Source organism: Misgurnus anguillicaudatus, chromosome 20 (assembly GCF_027580225.2).
Source record: "Misgurnus anguillicaudatus chromosome 20, ASM2758022v2, whole genome shotgun sequence".
Lineage (NCBI taxonomy): Eukaryota > Metazoa > Chordata > Actinopteri > Cypriniformes > Cobitidae > Misgurnus > Misgurnus anguillicaudatus.
Genome location: NC_073356.2, coordinates 33,563,223 through 33,579,981, shown reverse-complemented (window position 1 = coordinate 33,579,981; position 16,759 = coordinate 33,563,223). Strand labels below are relative to the sequence as shown.

The 16,759-nt window shown below is 37.7% G+C and overlaps 1 protein-coding gene across 1 annotated transcript in view; it reads right to left on the bottom strand.

Annotated features, from left to right (window-relative positions):
* Positions 1-16,227, bottom strand: part of stx1b (syntaxin 1B) — a 50,875-nt gene extending 34,648 nt beyond the window's left edge. Inside the window, exon 1 of the mRNA XM_055219923.2 lies at positions 15,869-16,227. Within this exon, the coding sequence (XP_055075898.1) occupies positions 15,869-15,898 (30 nt within the window). The 5' untranslated portion in view covers positions 15,899-16,227. The remainder of the gene's footprint in view (positions 1-15,868) is intronic.
* Between the last annotated feature and the right edge of the window lie 532 nt (positions 16,228-16,759).

Here is a 16,759-nt window from a genome sequence, read left to right as displayed (position 1 = left end):
TGTACAATGGCGTTTCCTCAAAAAACACTAAGCTATGCTCTGGGCTACGTCACATCTACTCATTTCCTGACTTATGACAGATCCAATGCAAAATGGCAACTCAAGGTCATAATAGTCTATTTGTCTACAAAGTCAATGGCTGATACAGTTTTAACAGATGCTCATCTTAACAGGTTTTTTAAAGATGCACTTTTAGTTTTGCTTTTAGGCTCTGAATGTATCTTTAGGACCAACATGCAGAATGTTGTGTCAATAAACTACATATTTTATGAGTTAAGTATTATTTTTTTCATCTGCTAACAGAGTTGTTTACTTCGGTTTACAAATGTGACCCTGGACCACAAAACCAGACATAAAGGTAAATTTTTTGCTTTTCTTTGATATGGTTTGTTAGCATATGACAATATTTGGTAGATATACAACTCTCTAAAAAAGGATGTGTTGATTTTTAACCCGTTGTTTTGTGTTATTCTATTTAAAGCACCGCTATGTAGTTTCCATGTAAAAATGACTTACAGCTCCCCCATGTGGTTGAAAAGCGCAATAGTGCCTGGTATCTGACACTCTTCTGCAGGCAGGGGGAGAGACGGGGCTGTGTTTCCTACCCTCCACCGCCACTTTCAGAGTGTGCTTGTAGCAGCTAGGAGGCTGCTCAGGTTGCAGCAACAGTACAATTTGTCCAGTTAAAAGTTGTTCTATCACTGAAATAATTTTAGAGACATTATTTAAAGGTAAAAAAAACTACATAGTGTTGCTTTAACACACAACACATAGGAATCTGAGGGTGCAAAAAATCTAATTATTAAGAAATTCGCCTTTAAAGTCCTCAGCAACACAGACTACTACTACTACTAAATAAATGTTGGATTTTTGGCATTAAAAATTATAATTTTGACCCAAAAAATGTATTTTGGGCTATTGCTACAAATATACATGTGCTACTTATGACTGGTTTTGTGGTCCAGGGTCACATATGACCAACCCCAGATTTTGTTTCAGATTTCACATTGGACATTAACACTGTAAAAAATACTTTGCTGCCTTAAAATTTTTTGTTAAATCAACTCAGATTTACAAGTCATGTCAACAGAGATGAGTTGTCACAACTTATAAAATATAGTTGAGAAAACTTAATTTTAGGGCTGGGTATCGATTCAGATGTTCCAGATCAATTCGATTTTGATTCACAAGCTATCAAATCGATTTGATTCTCGATTAAATTTTCGATTCCGGTTTTCGGGTCGGTTTTTATACTCGATTCTTGATTCAACTCAATGAATATAGATTTAATACAAATACTATTTAATAAAAAAAAAACAGCGAACAGCGGTTTACAAGTGGGTAATTAATAAAAAGAAATTAAAAGCCACAACACTATCATCATCGTCTTGCTTGTGAAATCTAAAATGCTTCCATACCACACACTTTTTAAGAGAAGGTGGCACCAACGTCGATGAAGAACCTGAAACCACCATTTTAAGCACTAAATGAATGATTGACAGGCTCGCCTCTCGCTCCTTGGTAACATCACGCAAGGCAAAAAAGAGTGTGACATCTAGTGAAGAAGACTACACTGTACAACGTTTCTGTAGAAATTACAGTATTACTGGGTATTACTGGCAACTAGCTGCCAGTAACTTACTGTAGATTTTACATTTATGTTATTTACTGGCAACATTTTGTTCAAAGTTAAATGAACATGAAACATTTTTAGACTTTATCTTCTACAGTAAGTTACTGGCAACCAGCTGCAAAATTTTTTACAGTGTAGTAATTAGATTAACGTTTATCTTACGTTCAATGTTTGCGGAAATAAATATGAAAGAAAAAAATCGATTCTGCTCTTTGAGAATCGATTTTGAATCGACCACGTAAAAAAAAACCTGATTAATCGAAAAATCTATTTTTTTGCCCAGCCCTACTTAATTTTATAAGTTATAACAACTCACCTGTAGTTATAGCAACTCATGTCTGGTCAAGATAAATAATAGTAATAATAGTAAGTTGAAATGACTTGTAAATCCGAGTTGATTCAACAAAATATTTAAGGCAACAAACTATTTTTTACAAAGTAACAAAAATGTCTAAAATTAAAAAATCCTTCCAAAAAGGAAATTAATTGATTGAAATTAATTGCAAAGATCCACCATTATGAACTAAATTGGACAATCGTGTAATGCATAAAGAACAGTATACACACAAACCCATATTTAATTTGATCTGGGTCATATTTTTGGTTACCTTGAATAATTTTATTTGAGGGCAATTATACAATCTGTCCATGCTGGAATCCATCTATTTTGGGTGAGGTTGCTTTTACCAAGATAACTTTTACACCTTTGTGTTTGACTGGACGTGAAGCCTTTTATGTCAACAACAAAATATATGGGCTATAAGAAATTATTACTTGATACACAATAAAAGAAACTTGGGAAGTGTAGGTCACAGTTTAAACCATTATCCAATGAGAACAATTTCATACAAACTTACATGTTGAATTTCACTATGGTTGACATAAATGGAGGCCAACTTTTCACCTTTCAGTAAAAAATCTAGAAAGTAATAAAATCCATCCAAAATCCAAAGTTGTGCATTAAAGATACTTGAGAATCACAATGCCGTAATGAATCCACACTGATAAAAATATAATCTTGTATTATCATGAATTTTAATGCTGGTTTAATGTTTGTTTACCGGCATGGTCTTACTGGTTAAGCTATTTAACAATCCAGAAAACCAGTATTAAAAATCCATGCCTTTCAACAGGGCTATATGTATATTGGTGTGGCAAACCTTTCAAAGCTTTCATTTTTTGTCAAACGACAAATCACCATTTCATTTCCCTCATTGTGTGTACTATAATTGTAGTACTATGATTTCAGAATCAGACTGTGAAAAATCCCAATAGGGCATCCTGTTGCCCTATTTCACCAAGAATCTCAAGAGGTATAACTGGCTCAGGTAATTGTCTTGCCTACTATATAGAAAGTCAGTAATGTTTCCTGTATGCACAGCTTGGTATAAATCAGAATAAACAGAGCTGGACTCCGTTCTTAACCTTTAAATTATTGAAGGACTCCCTTTATGCTATCAAGATAAGATGAAGTTTGTTGGCACTGCTATCATCTTGTATCGAGCCAATCCTGGTAGTCCGAGTCTATTACGCCACTCGCGAGATTTAGTGACCCAGAATTTACAACTCACCCTGCGCACAATTTCCAATAACGAAAGAAATGTTGCAACCGAATGAAAAATTTCAATCTGGATCTTACTCATCTGTTTTCAAACTAAATGTACCGTATCCAGGAAGCCATTTTGTCGTTGTCGTCCAGTAGAGTTTTGTTTCTAGCGCTTTTCCAAATGTGCGATGTTTTAAAGCAGCTTTACAGATTGGTGGGTGGTGCAGCCGAGGGGACGTGACATTGTGCTTGCAATAACACTGTCCTCATATTATACTGCAGGCGTTGTTGTACCCACACAGTGATTGGAATACAAACACACATGCGAGCATGAGAGTCTCTGCATCTATATCTTCTGTAGTCGTTTTTTATTTTTTGGAAAATAAGGTATTATATTTGGAGAAATAATATAAAAAAGAACTTCACACTCCCAAAAAAGCTTCAATACCTCTATATTTATTTTGAAATATGAAAGTTTCTCTAATTAAATTTGACTTCTTGAAACATTGCCATATTTTCTTCCATTTGCATTCATAAGTAAGATGGTACTGAATTGCTCAAGTGGGGTTTTCCATCGATTTTTTTCATAATTTGATTCATTCATCCACAGTGCAATGGGAAGAAAAGCCCTTGGAAGGGATGCGGCGATAGTGAGGATGCTTAGGAAGCAAAAGCGAGCATGCATGAGCGTGTGGCAATGAGAAACGAGAGGAAGAGAGGAGTGCAGCTGTAGGGGGGAGGGTCAGGAAAGTGCAATAAGAGGGGGATGGGGAGAGAGCGAGAGACCTCCACAGGGAGAGAGGGAGTGGTGGGGGGAGGAAAAGCCGGAATGATTTGGAATAAGTTGTCATCAAAAAGGAGATTTAGAAAGACCTTTGACCATGGATACAGGGTCTCCTAAAAGTATACCAGATCCATGCCAGCATTGGAATAATGCTTTGGAAAACCAGGTGCGGGAGTAATGCGACAATGTCAGAATTCTGCATCCCTGCCGACGGCCCATCTGTGCTGAGGATGGCCATCAAACTCTCAAACCTTCGGTTATGCTATTAGAGAGTAACCTCCTTTACCCTCGTAATACTGCATTAGGTGCTGTTGACAAACATACGAAACGGCGAGAAATGGTGGGAAATGTGATTATATTTCCGAAGTGGACGTAAATCACATTCCCTCTCGTTCTAACCCTTGGATTTTTTCAACAGAGTGGTGTATTCTGGGATAGAGTTTAGGTGCATGTTGCTGGAGTAAAGCGCTTTATGGCGGAAAGATGTAGCTATGAAAGGAAAACGTATGTTGGATAATAGAGCCTGTAATAGAGAATACTGCATGATGCATTAGTGTGTGTATTTTCTGGGCTTTGTGTTGTCTTTTTAGAAGTACACAATGCGGTTTCCTTTTCACCCAAGGGACGGGGTTATCCCCAGTTCAATTGTGCCATAAACCGAGGCTAATAACAACAGACCAAAGAGACACTGAACAAGCTATTAAAGTCTTCTGTCAAAGAACTGAAACTATATATATGTTAATACGGGGAAGCTCTAAAACGAGAATGCGGTCAAAAATCAATTGAGCTAGATGTTATATGACTGAGTCTAATAAAAGGTCACAGATGAGGGTGTCACGTAAAAATTATAACTGCGTCGAGCTGAAACTAGCAAATAACAATTGCGTCGCGCATGGTGTCGCATTGCGCCGGATGTAAGATAAAGCCTTTAAGTAATTGAAAGTTTGCAATGAGACATATCGAAAGCTGTTAGGTTCACATTTTGCGTGCTTTTAAACTTTTTTTAATGTTTTGATTGTGTTTACATTGCGCAATATAACATGTGTTCATGTTTCACGTGTAAAAAACACGGTATTTTTTTTACACAATTTACCTCAAAACAGGCTGCTGTCTTCCTTGTTTAAAGAAGTCCCTCCTTCAGAAATACGTATCGAGTTCTGATTGTGTAGTTTGTATATTGTGTTGTGATTCGATAGCAGCTTAGCTTGCCGTTAGCTAAGCTAGCGACTGACATATTCCTGTGGGTTTAGTCAAAAAACATTTCTACTGACGTCATTAAAGCAGGAAGTAGAGGGCTTTAGTCTAAACCGGCCGTTCGCTGTAGGCTTTGAAAGGCGAATTCTGTTAAAGAAAATATATCGCCTAGCAGTGAACTTTGAGCATTTTACAGGTATTATTTATGCTATTATAGCAACATTACACACTAAGTAGGGTTTAAAAAATGGGATCAGAAAGAATGTGACCTTTAATCACTGTATTAACGTTAAAACGCTGTTTTTATAACGACAACACGTTCAAATAACACCACATGCAAATCGACATTAAGTAAACATCACTTAAAATACAAACTTTTTTTTGCTCATCTGCATAGTCCCTCCTCTTCTGGGTTTGCAAACCCTACGGCAAGTCGGAGCAGTCAGTTGACCAGCGTGTACAAAATGGCACGCAGATAATTTGTCGCAATGAAATTGAAATGAATAACTGTAATTTGTTTTGGAATATTGTGGTATTTTTACAAATTACTTTTCTGTGAGCTTCTTGGTTTTTTTTTAAATCCGTGAAATGATCTCTCTTTACTTCCGGTCATGTGGTATGGCAGGTGGGTGGGGTCCGTAAAAAAAATACAGGGATTAGCAAAAAGCATCATGACCCAACTTCAAACGATCAAATCAATTCTCGATGGACGAATTCAAGTCCAGCCCTACTTTTTTACATTTTACAAGCCGTTTCACTCGAATATACGTCACTGCGGGGAAAATAAGACAATCACTACTTCTATTTCATAGCGACTTATTTAACAACTTTTGGCGTTAAACGTTATAGCGTAATACAGTGATTAAAAGCACATAAATTGTAAACCTAATAGCTTTCGTTAAACACAAGGACGACATATAGTCTTACAAATCTACTATTTAAACTACTGTGCTTGCAACAAGACAGGAAGAAAAAAATATGGAAAGCTTATCCCCAGTGTAAAACAGAACAGGATTATATGATATTTTGATAATGAAATACACAATACACACACTTGATATGCAACCAATATTACTCCTGTAATCTAAAACCAGTGATAGTGTTTGGAACTTCTGTTTGACCACGTAGGACAATTTTGGCATTTTATTTATTAAATATTTTGCTACGAGACTGAGGCTGACATCTCAACCTCACACCATTCTTAAAACTGCTATCTTTTTCCCTCATCGCAATAGTTGCTGGTTTTCACATTACCTAGTAATGACTCTGCTTCGAAAAAAACTGTCTGCGTCCAGTGACAGCAAACCACCAGAGAATAAACAACAAACACGCTGACTCATCCACAGTCTGCAGTCAATTTACAGAAGAAATCCTCCCGTAACTTTTAAATCATATCAAATCTTGCAGATCTAATAAAATAGCCCTCAGGGTTGTGTTTTGTGGGCAGGACTGAATGCAATTAAATCAATGCTGGTCTGAAAAGGAAACGTGTGATTCATTCTTACAGCCCGTCCTGTAATTAACAGCCTCAATCGAACCTGTCTGATTTTAGATGTCTGATACAACAAATTTTCATTGTTGATAAAGTATCATAGACATATGACATACAAGCATAAGAGTTTACAGTAACTAACTGTAATCTGGGCATGTTGGACCAAATCAAGATTTGAGTGAAAGTTTAGTAGAAGATGCTACAAACATTTTCATATATTCATCTTCAATGCAGTCAATATTTCTAACTAATACATTTTAATTGGTGACAATCGTTTGAAAATGAAAAGGACAGGTCAGATGGATCAGTGGATCAATGAAAGAATGGATCAATACTAATGACGTTATTGACAGATTTCCCCACTTATCAATTCCTCTGTAATTGCAAAGCCTGGAAAACTCTTTCCCCCAAAAACCCCAACTACTCCAAAGGTCACCAAACCACATGCGTGCAGATTAACCTGGAATTGTGACTTAAAGGATCTACTGTATTTATACTTGATTTAATCCTTCAAATGACTTTTGTTGATGTCAGCTAAGGTTGTCAAGTTGATTCAGTGATTAAATTCACGTTTTATGGTGAGTTCCTTTATGGACCAACATTTCTATCTGCATTATGGAAATGCTTCAACAGCTCTCAATAAGAAACTATACTCTAAAAATACTGGGATATTTTCAACCCAGCGTTGGGTCAAAAGGGAAAAACCCAGCCTGAGTCAACGTATGCTGGGTTGTTTCAAACCAAAATGCTGGGTTGTTTTAACGCATTGTTGGGTCAAACATAAATTTTTTGTGGGTTTATTTAACCCAATTTCTGGCCTCGTCCCTTTTTGACCCAACGCTTAAAAATAACCCAGCGTTTTTTAGAATATATAGCGTTCTTATATATAACTATAGAAACAATACACAAAATCATATAAAATTATCCAATAACATTTAACAGTGTTCTGATCAAATGACATCATTAAATGTAATTTTTAATATTTACATTTAAAATTAGTACCTACTCTCTAAATATTACTGGGTTATTATCAACCCAGCACTGGGTCAAATAGGGACGAATTTAACCCAAGGGGTGGCCATTTATCCTGTGCTGGGTTGTTTTAACCCATTGGTTGGTGAATTTTAACATTTTCACAAGACTTTTTAAAGATTACGTATGTGAAGTTCTAGCTCAAAATGCCATATAGATAATTTATTATAACATCTAAAAAGTGAGCAAAAATGTGCTGTTTTTGGGGTGTGCCTTCAAAAATGCAAATGAGCTGATCTCTGCACTAAATTGCAGTGCCTGGGTTGGATAGTGCAGATTAAGGGGTGGTATTATCCCCTTCTGACATCACAAGGGGAGCCACATTTTAATTTACCTATTTTTTTCACATGCTTGCAAAGAATGGTTTACCAACACTAAATTACTGGGTTAACAGTCAAATTACAGTTAACAGTCAACTGTTAAAATAAAAAAATTAAAACAGTTTTGTGAATATGGATTTGAATCAGTGAATGAGTCACTCACTGACTGAATCGGGCGGAGCGAATTGTTCACTGAACCGCGAGCCATTACATTCATCATGTCCGACTCAGAATGAAGCAACAAACTGTTACTGTGCTGTGTGAACTTCAGACTCAATCACTGTAATCACCAACTGGTTTCAAATGTGAAGTTACATTACATTCAGAAAGGCATATACAAATATTTGACCAAAAAGTATTATAGTTCAGATACTAAAAGTACTGTTAATAAATGGATTCATTAAGTAGAGTCACAATCAAATCCAGAAACATTAAATTCCTTATGATTTTCATTTCTACACTTGAGGTTTAATTGTTATTGCGTTGCAAGATCACTGAGGACATTTATATAACCAGATATGAGGCAGTACCTACAAACATTCAAACTCATTTCATGGCACAAATTACAATAATAAAGTCATACAAAAACAACCATTACATAGCTCACTCCCACTCACCATATGCCCAACTGAACTAAAACCAAAGCCTAATGTTGCTATTTTCAATGCTGATAAAACATGACATCCTAAAGGAGGCGCTGTGCAGCTCAGAGATCCAAAAACGTGTCAAATCCCATGGCTTTTTGGTCACTTGAGATACTAGGTATGTTTACATGCAATCCGTTTGTAATCGTATTTATGGCTCAAACGTATTGAAAAGTCTTCATGTAAACACCTTAATCAATAGACGATCGGATGCAAATTTGGATCGTATTGGATTGGATCGTGGTGTACTCCGATCTGTGATCCAATCCGCAGGAGAAAAGTACGCATGTAGACGTGTGAATCGTAGTATTTTCTAAATCGGATGCAAAAAATACCTTGTGCACATGCGCAGAACATTAGGGTACTTAAAGTAATAAAATAGCGTTGTGCCTTTTGAAAAGTGTGTTTCATCTATATCTGAAAATTTCTTAAGAACAACTTTCTCCAACTCAGTTTTGACTTTAATCCAGAGATAAAGCGTGAACTCAACGAGAGATGCTGTCCGCACCATAGCGTTGAACAAGTCCTCTGCTTTTTTCGAGTTTAGATTTGGGCCACTGTTTAAAGGTGCAGTGTGTAATTTTTAGAAGGATCTCTTGACAGAAATGCAAAATAATATACAAAACTATATTATCAGGGGTGTATAAAGATCTTACATAATGAACCTTTATGTTTTTATTGCCTTAGAATAAGACGTTTTTATCTACATACACCGAGGGTCCCCTTACATGGAAGTCGCCATTTTGTGCCACAGAAGCCCTTAACGGACCAATTTTTTTTACTAAGTTGTCTCCGAAGATGACATGTTTGTCTGGTGGCGGCTACCGTAGATTCTCTATGCATTTCAAAAGCGAGGGGTGAGCAGTGAACTGAGCCATTGGTTGCAATTCGCAACCTCACCACTAGATGCCGCTAAAATTTACACACTGCACCTTTAAACTGTTTCCACCAGTTGTTTTTTTTTTGCAGGTTAAAGATAAATGATTTTGTTGCTTATTTATTGGTATTTGGGCTGTGAATAGTCATTGGGGTGCTTTTGGGCTAGTTTTGAACGTCCATTCATAGTGATGCTTTAAATACTGACGTAAAAGGTAGAAGAAGTGTGCAATTATGTTGCATGTCCAAACTTCATAATGAAACAAACCAGTTTGATGTCTGTTTATTATAGAGTCTAATAAAAATCTTTTTAGAAAATTGTGTTAGCAGTAGCCTAACTATTACTAAGTTACAACCACATTAAACTCGAAATCCTAAAAAAGAATTTTCATTTTTTTCTTGGGTATCCATTCACACTACACTACATACCGCTCAGCATCTACTGTATATGCCCAAAGAACCAACGAAATCAGTTTATGCTACCGACCCAACTGTAAAGCATCAGCACACGAAATTCATTTTATAGTATTAGAAAGCCGTTTTACCCAATTTTTGCATGTCAGCAAATCTACCTTCCATTAATTTACAGCAATAACCCCACAACCGAATCCCTAAGCCGTCATTTACCTCCCAACAAAATGGCTTTACGATTCAAACTCCATCTGCTAGCACAGCGTCTTCATTCATTTGAACCTGTTTGACCCTCCTCCTTTCCAGCTTCCTGCACCGATCCGTGACTGGCTGGAGTGGTTCGCTGTTGTCGCCACATCTTACGCTATGAGATCTAAAATCAAGCTCTCGCTGTACCTGAAGTGTTTTTTATTAGTCACCACTGACTCTGTCTGGTGTTCTTGTTTTCCATGACCTGCTATGACCTCCAAGTTGCATATGGCCATATGATGGTACATACAGTCCTCTCCTCCTCTCCATCCTCTATTTATTATCTACCTGTACCCGACCCGTAGGCTGACAAACACCCACTGCGTTCACTTTCCCCGTGAGCTGAGCTCTCGCTGCAGTCAGCTGCTCTTATCGTTCAGATACTTTTGCGGCACGTCCCAAAGGCTACTGGGGGTTTGTCCCCTGCTTATGTTCCATCTGTGCAGAGAATTAATCCCTCACTATTTTAAATATCTACAAATTTGAATCGAGTATATACCTGTCTTTTAAATATATTGTAAAAAATCTATTATATATGAGCAATTCCAAATGTCAACCTTATCATGAAAAGTTAAGTTTTTAACCACAGTGATAACTCAGATGTAAATAATTGGTGCGTTTAAACACCTATGCAAAGTCTCTGTTAATGTTTTTAAAGGATTTTTTTTATTTTCCATAGTTTAGTAAGTGCACATTTCATAATTGTCAATTCTGTAACGGAGAAGTGTTACATTTCAGCCCAGTCACACGAAATTACGTACCTACAGTCACGTAATTTTTTTATTCTTTTTCGTGATACTGTCACGAATTTCCACATTTTTTTGTGATCGTATCACGAATTTCTGTTTATGCGTCATGTATTGGTTACTCAACTGTTTTGTCCTATTTTCTTACCATTTTCGCTTCGGTTCAGAGTTAGATTTACCTTAAAGGATATTCAATTTTCTTAAAAGAAAAATCCAGATAATTTACTCACCACCACGTCATCCAAAATGTTGATGTCTTTCTTTGTTCAGTCGAGAAGAAATTATGTTTTTTGAGGAAAACATTGCAGGATTTTTCTTATTTTAATGGACTTTAATAGACACCAACAATTAATACTTAATTCAACACTTAACAGTTTTTTTTCAACAATGTTTCAAAGGACTATAAACAATCCCAAACGAGGCACAAGGGTCCCACCCAGCAAAACGACTGTCATTCTTGACAACAAAAACAACAAATATACACCCCCAAAGCACAACTTCTCGTCCAGATCCGGTCGTGATGCGCCAGCGCGACCCCAAGCAATACGTCATGACGCCAAGAGGTCACAGAGGACGAACGGGAAACTCCGCCCCAGTGTTTACAAATGTGTTGAAAGAGGACCTTTCCTACGTTGTTGTATGTCAACTGATACTAATTAATGTCTTTGTGTCAGTTTATTGTTTACAATGGTCCGCAAATGTGCGTTTTATATATGTAACACGTGACCTCCCTACGTCACTACGCATTTACGTTAGGTCGCACTGGACCGGATCTAGGCGAGAAGTTGTGCTTTAAAAGTGTATATTTGTTATTTTTATTGTCAAAAATGACAATCGTTTTGCTAGATAAGACCCTTATTCCTCATTTGGGATCATTTATAGTCCTTTGTAACTCCGTTGAAAAAAACTGTTACGCGTTGAGTTAAGTGTTAAGTGTCGGTGTCTATTAAAGTCCATCAAAATGAGAAAAATCCTGGAATGTTTTCCTCAAAAACAGTAATTTCTTCTCGACTGAACAAAGAAAGACATCAACATTTTGGATGACATGGTGGTGAGTAAATTATCTGGATTTTTCTTTTAAGAAAATTGACTATTCCTTTAAATGACATTCTTACCCCAACCCAACTCTAACCCTATAACGCCAGGCGACAATGTTTTAAAATGTAGAAAATATAAAAAATAAATATAAAAAAATGGTATAAACCAATACTTAAAGTGACATCCTAATGCAAACACCAAACCTACACCTAAACCGAAGTGAAAATGGTTTAAAAATAGGAAAAGGCAGTTGAGTAACCAATACGTGACAATGACACATAATCAAAAATTTGTGATACGAACACAAAAAAACGCGGAAACAGTATCACGAAAAAGATTCAAAAAATTACATGACTATAGGTACATCATTTTGTGAGACTGGGTAGTACATTTATAGTGTTGTTTCTTCCTAATAGATTTTTTATTAAATAAATAAAAAAATAAATGTTTTTTGAAGAACGATCCTTTCTCTATTTGTTGGGTATTATTACTTCTGGTTTGTGCATTTCAATTTATACAATTCCTAAAAAGGATGGTGTCTCCCAAAAACTTCCAAAATTGAAACCATGAGACTGATACTTTTCTGATGTCTGGAATCTATCATCAAGGACTTAGGAAAAAAACAGATGGTTCAGTAATAAATGCATTCTCTGAGAAATTATATTTCATGTTTTGACTGCAAATGTCGCATCCATAATGCTAAAACTAGTCATATAGACAAAGAACTTAATCTGTAGCCTTTTCCAGTTTAGAGGTCCCTTAAAGGCCGTGAGCATTTTTGAAGTGGCTAAAATGCATTGTGTATGGGTTCCATTAGCACTCAATTATCATCAATAATTAGCACAATGTGTCTGACCTATTGCTTTTCTGGACAAAACCGGGCGAGATATTGTGAGTGACATTACGGATTTATGACTTCCTGGTGCTTGTAGTATGTAAAATCTTAGGATGCCAACCTGCAGTTTTCTTAAGATATCATAATTATTAAAGCGATTCACATATCATAATGTTGACAGCAGTGATGTATCAAATAATGCACGTTTAAAAACACATTTATAATGTATGAGGCTATGTGGCCTTCTCTTCGAAAGATGCAGCACGTATCAAGTTAATGAAACTCATTCTTTATGCCATCTTCTTATCAAATTCCTCAGTCTGCAACAGTCGGTAACTGCGAGCACAAATATACTCATTTATTGGTACTTACTCATTTGCATGTGTTATTTCACTTGCTTGTTTGTTTAATTTTAATGCACTCAACCAATCAAACCAAGTTTCTTTCAAGTGGCCTACAGCATCCGTATCATGTTTGATACAGTGCTCTTATTACAGTTGATTTGAGAAAGATTTTAACAGTAAACTGACTACATATAAATAAATCAACCCAGTTCACTTCAATTTAACGTTAATCTGACAAGCAAGCAACAACATCCAGGCAGGTTTTATCAGGAAACACCCTTTTGAAATAATATGCAATAAACTTTTTTATAATAAGAGTTAAATGTGTCTTAGCACCTAAAGCGTGTTTCCTAAGAGGGATAAAAAGAGTAAGAGAGACAGAGATGTTCAACCTTGTCTCTCTCTCAAGGACAGCACAGTCGAGTACATCAATACATTGTGCATGTTTAGCATCAGGAGTTTATTTAAAACACTATTGTTTAAATGTCATGCTTTTTGAGCAAATCTATTGCCAAAGCTGACATAATCTGTGTCTGCTTTTGTAAAGACTGCCCATTGTGAAAATACTTCCTTATTTCTGACTATACAGGATCATGAGGATAGAGAATGATCAATCTGAGCTCTTGTCCGTGTTATTTAATCTCTTAAATGTAATATATAGTTCACAATCTTAAGTACAGCGTATCACTGATAGCTGCTGTGAGAAATCTATACGGGCTCATAACAGAATATAAGTGCAGTCATATGAAATTACTTACCTACACTATATAAACTATAAACTACCCTGTTTAAATATGGTTAGCTTCCATAAAAAATCTTTAACATTCATAAAACCTGTGCATATAAGTTTCTGTAGTGCATATGTGTTTTGTGCAATCTTATGAATTAGTCACATTAAAAATCCAGTTGGTTTAAATAAAACCAGATCATTTAGATTGTAATTCATTATACATTCATGATGTATAGAAAGCTACTAAGGAAGTGCTATAAAAGCAATCAATATATTGTGAAGTCAAGGGTTGAACCGGATGGCCACCATGAAAATAATGTATCTCCAACTCATAACGAGAGAAATACTGTAGGCCACAATTATCTCACTCAACATCACTTAATCATGTAAAATAAAATCTTTCCCTCTTTAGCCCCGAAGACGACAGATACAGTCACAGATGCAAGCCAAAACTGAAAAGGGCAAGGTCAGTGAAATCTGTGATTTATCCTTGATTGTCTCCGCTATGCACAGACACGCGCGCCCTGCGCACGCCCACAGTTTACCCATACATTTCCCTCACCGCGCGACCACTACGTCACTGTGATGCTGACGATTACATAAAATGTGATTACTGCCATATCATCTCCGCGTTGAGCTATTAACACGTTTCACGAGCAAGACTAATAACGTATATGTTAAAAAGTAGCGTGGAGACGCCGGAGTCTGATGCGCGTGTCTTTTGGGGAATGCATGCGCGCATCAGTTATAATTGCGAAATCAGTCAATCCAATTATCTGTAGATTACTATGCTACGTCTGATAAGAAAGGGTTGTTATCAGATGCTCCTGGTCTGCAGTGGTCTCCGGAGAGAATAAGGGAGGGCACGGACTCATTCAGATTGACTTGCAAGTGGCTCACCTAATGCTCACCCAGCTCTCACTCCAGTGTCACCGGGGTGCATGTCTTTATAGAAACGTGGGCAACTTTACAATCCGGTACGAACATGTTAATATACGTGTCTATATAGTCTCCCCCGCTCCCTCGCAAGCGCACACACACTAAGTGCAGTGCACTGGGTTCAGGCGTTTCCTTTAAGATATTTCATTGATCTCCGGCGACGGAAAATGCATGGAGGCTGGGCGACGCATTGAAGCCAGAAGGCCCACCTTTACTGGGAATATAAAAATAAAATGATCGCAGACCGTCTCGACCACAAATAGAAATACTTTGGCGGCCATGTTGTATTCATTTAGCCCCATCGGACGATGCATGCGACAATATTACACCTATAAACGCCTTTTATATTTAATATAGCGGCAAAGAATGAAACAATGCTTGCTGCAATAGTCGCACATCCCACTTAATAATTCCAATGCGTCTACATGTATTCAGGATAGAGGATGGAGATGTAGTATATGGGTACTCATAAAATTCCCTGGTGCAGAGCCCTTTCCAGTGTGTGATAGAAGTAAGAGCAGACAGCCAAATCCAAATGATTTCATTTTCGTTTTGCAAAAAATATGCATTAATAATTAATCATGCGGTGATCATTGAATTGCATATTGAGATGGTACGTATCGGTGTTAAGGATAAAGCTAAACTGTCCGCATCAGTTCCTAGATCACACTCCTGGGCGACATGTATCAAAGGTAGTCCGTTTCAATGCATGCTAATGTGTGTGTGGGGTGGGGGGTGCTCGAATTACGCCATATAACCCGATTTGATCGATAAATCAATACGCCGTCCATCACACATGGACCGGGTGTGAGCATCTATATCAAACCAGAACATATGTGTTACGCGGATACATTGGCAATTGTGGTCATCGTATAAAATGAAAGGGAAAAAGGAGATATTCGGTAAAAATATTGAAACTCGTAGCATGCCCATAAACGCTCAACCGTGAGCGAGCAGCAGTCATCTGCTGACGCCCGGTTGCGGAGACGGAGAATAAGGGAGGAGATGAGCGATAAGGGCATCATGATGGAGGAAACGCGAGAAAATGACTTAGCACTTCGTAGTTCTTGCGTGCGATCCTTCATTTTTCCCCGCCGTGCTGGCCAAAAACGTCGCTTGAGATTTCCGCTGCGTTTGTGTCTTTATTATATCAAGCGTCTGGCTCCTGTAGTTTTCCACAGATTTGGGTGATGTTGAGAAAAAACCGAGCGCCCTGGTTTCCCCCTCTGCGCTGTTTCACGCCTTTTTCTCTCCTTCTCCCTGTTCCTGGTTCAGTGATGGTGCGTCCTCCGTGGCGGTGCAGTGATGCCCCGCAGCGCGCTCTGACTCCAGCACACGAATGCGATTCCGAACGCGGTACTGATGCTGCAAAAAAAGAGGTGGGGGGAGGGGAGCGATGCAGAGGATGGAGCGCGTCTGCGCATGCGCCGCCCGGTCCTCGCCGTCCCTTTCACATCACCTGCCGCCCCCTCCCCCATTCCTCTCGCTTTCTGTAGCGCGCGTCTCCGCAGCGCGCACTGCCCCGCGCTTCCCATGATAACTAGGGAACTGTAGTTTGCTTGACGCGGAATATTAAAGGGCAGGGGCGGATTTTTGGTTTTTCCACCGCCTTGCACGAACCGCAGGCGTGACGAAAGGATCGACGCGCGTGTATTTTATCTGATGCGGAAAATGGGTATGTCGCATTGAGGAACAATGTGCTAACCTGTAGAATTTATAAAGGCAGCTTTTGGTATGAAAATATTCTCACTGCCAGGAATACGAACCTGTTTTTTCTTGAAAAGGGAGATGATGTATAGATGAATAAATATTTGCACATAAAATATTATAGACCTTTTATTAGTGATAGTTTTAAAGGAATCAAACCTGTTCTTGAGTCTTTGCACCATAAGAGATTAAAGTAAAAAATATCCTTACTAAATTAACCATGCTTTTACTACAGTAAC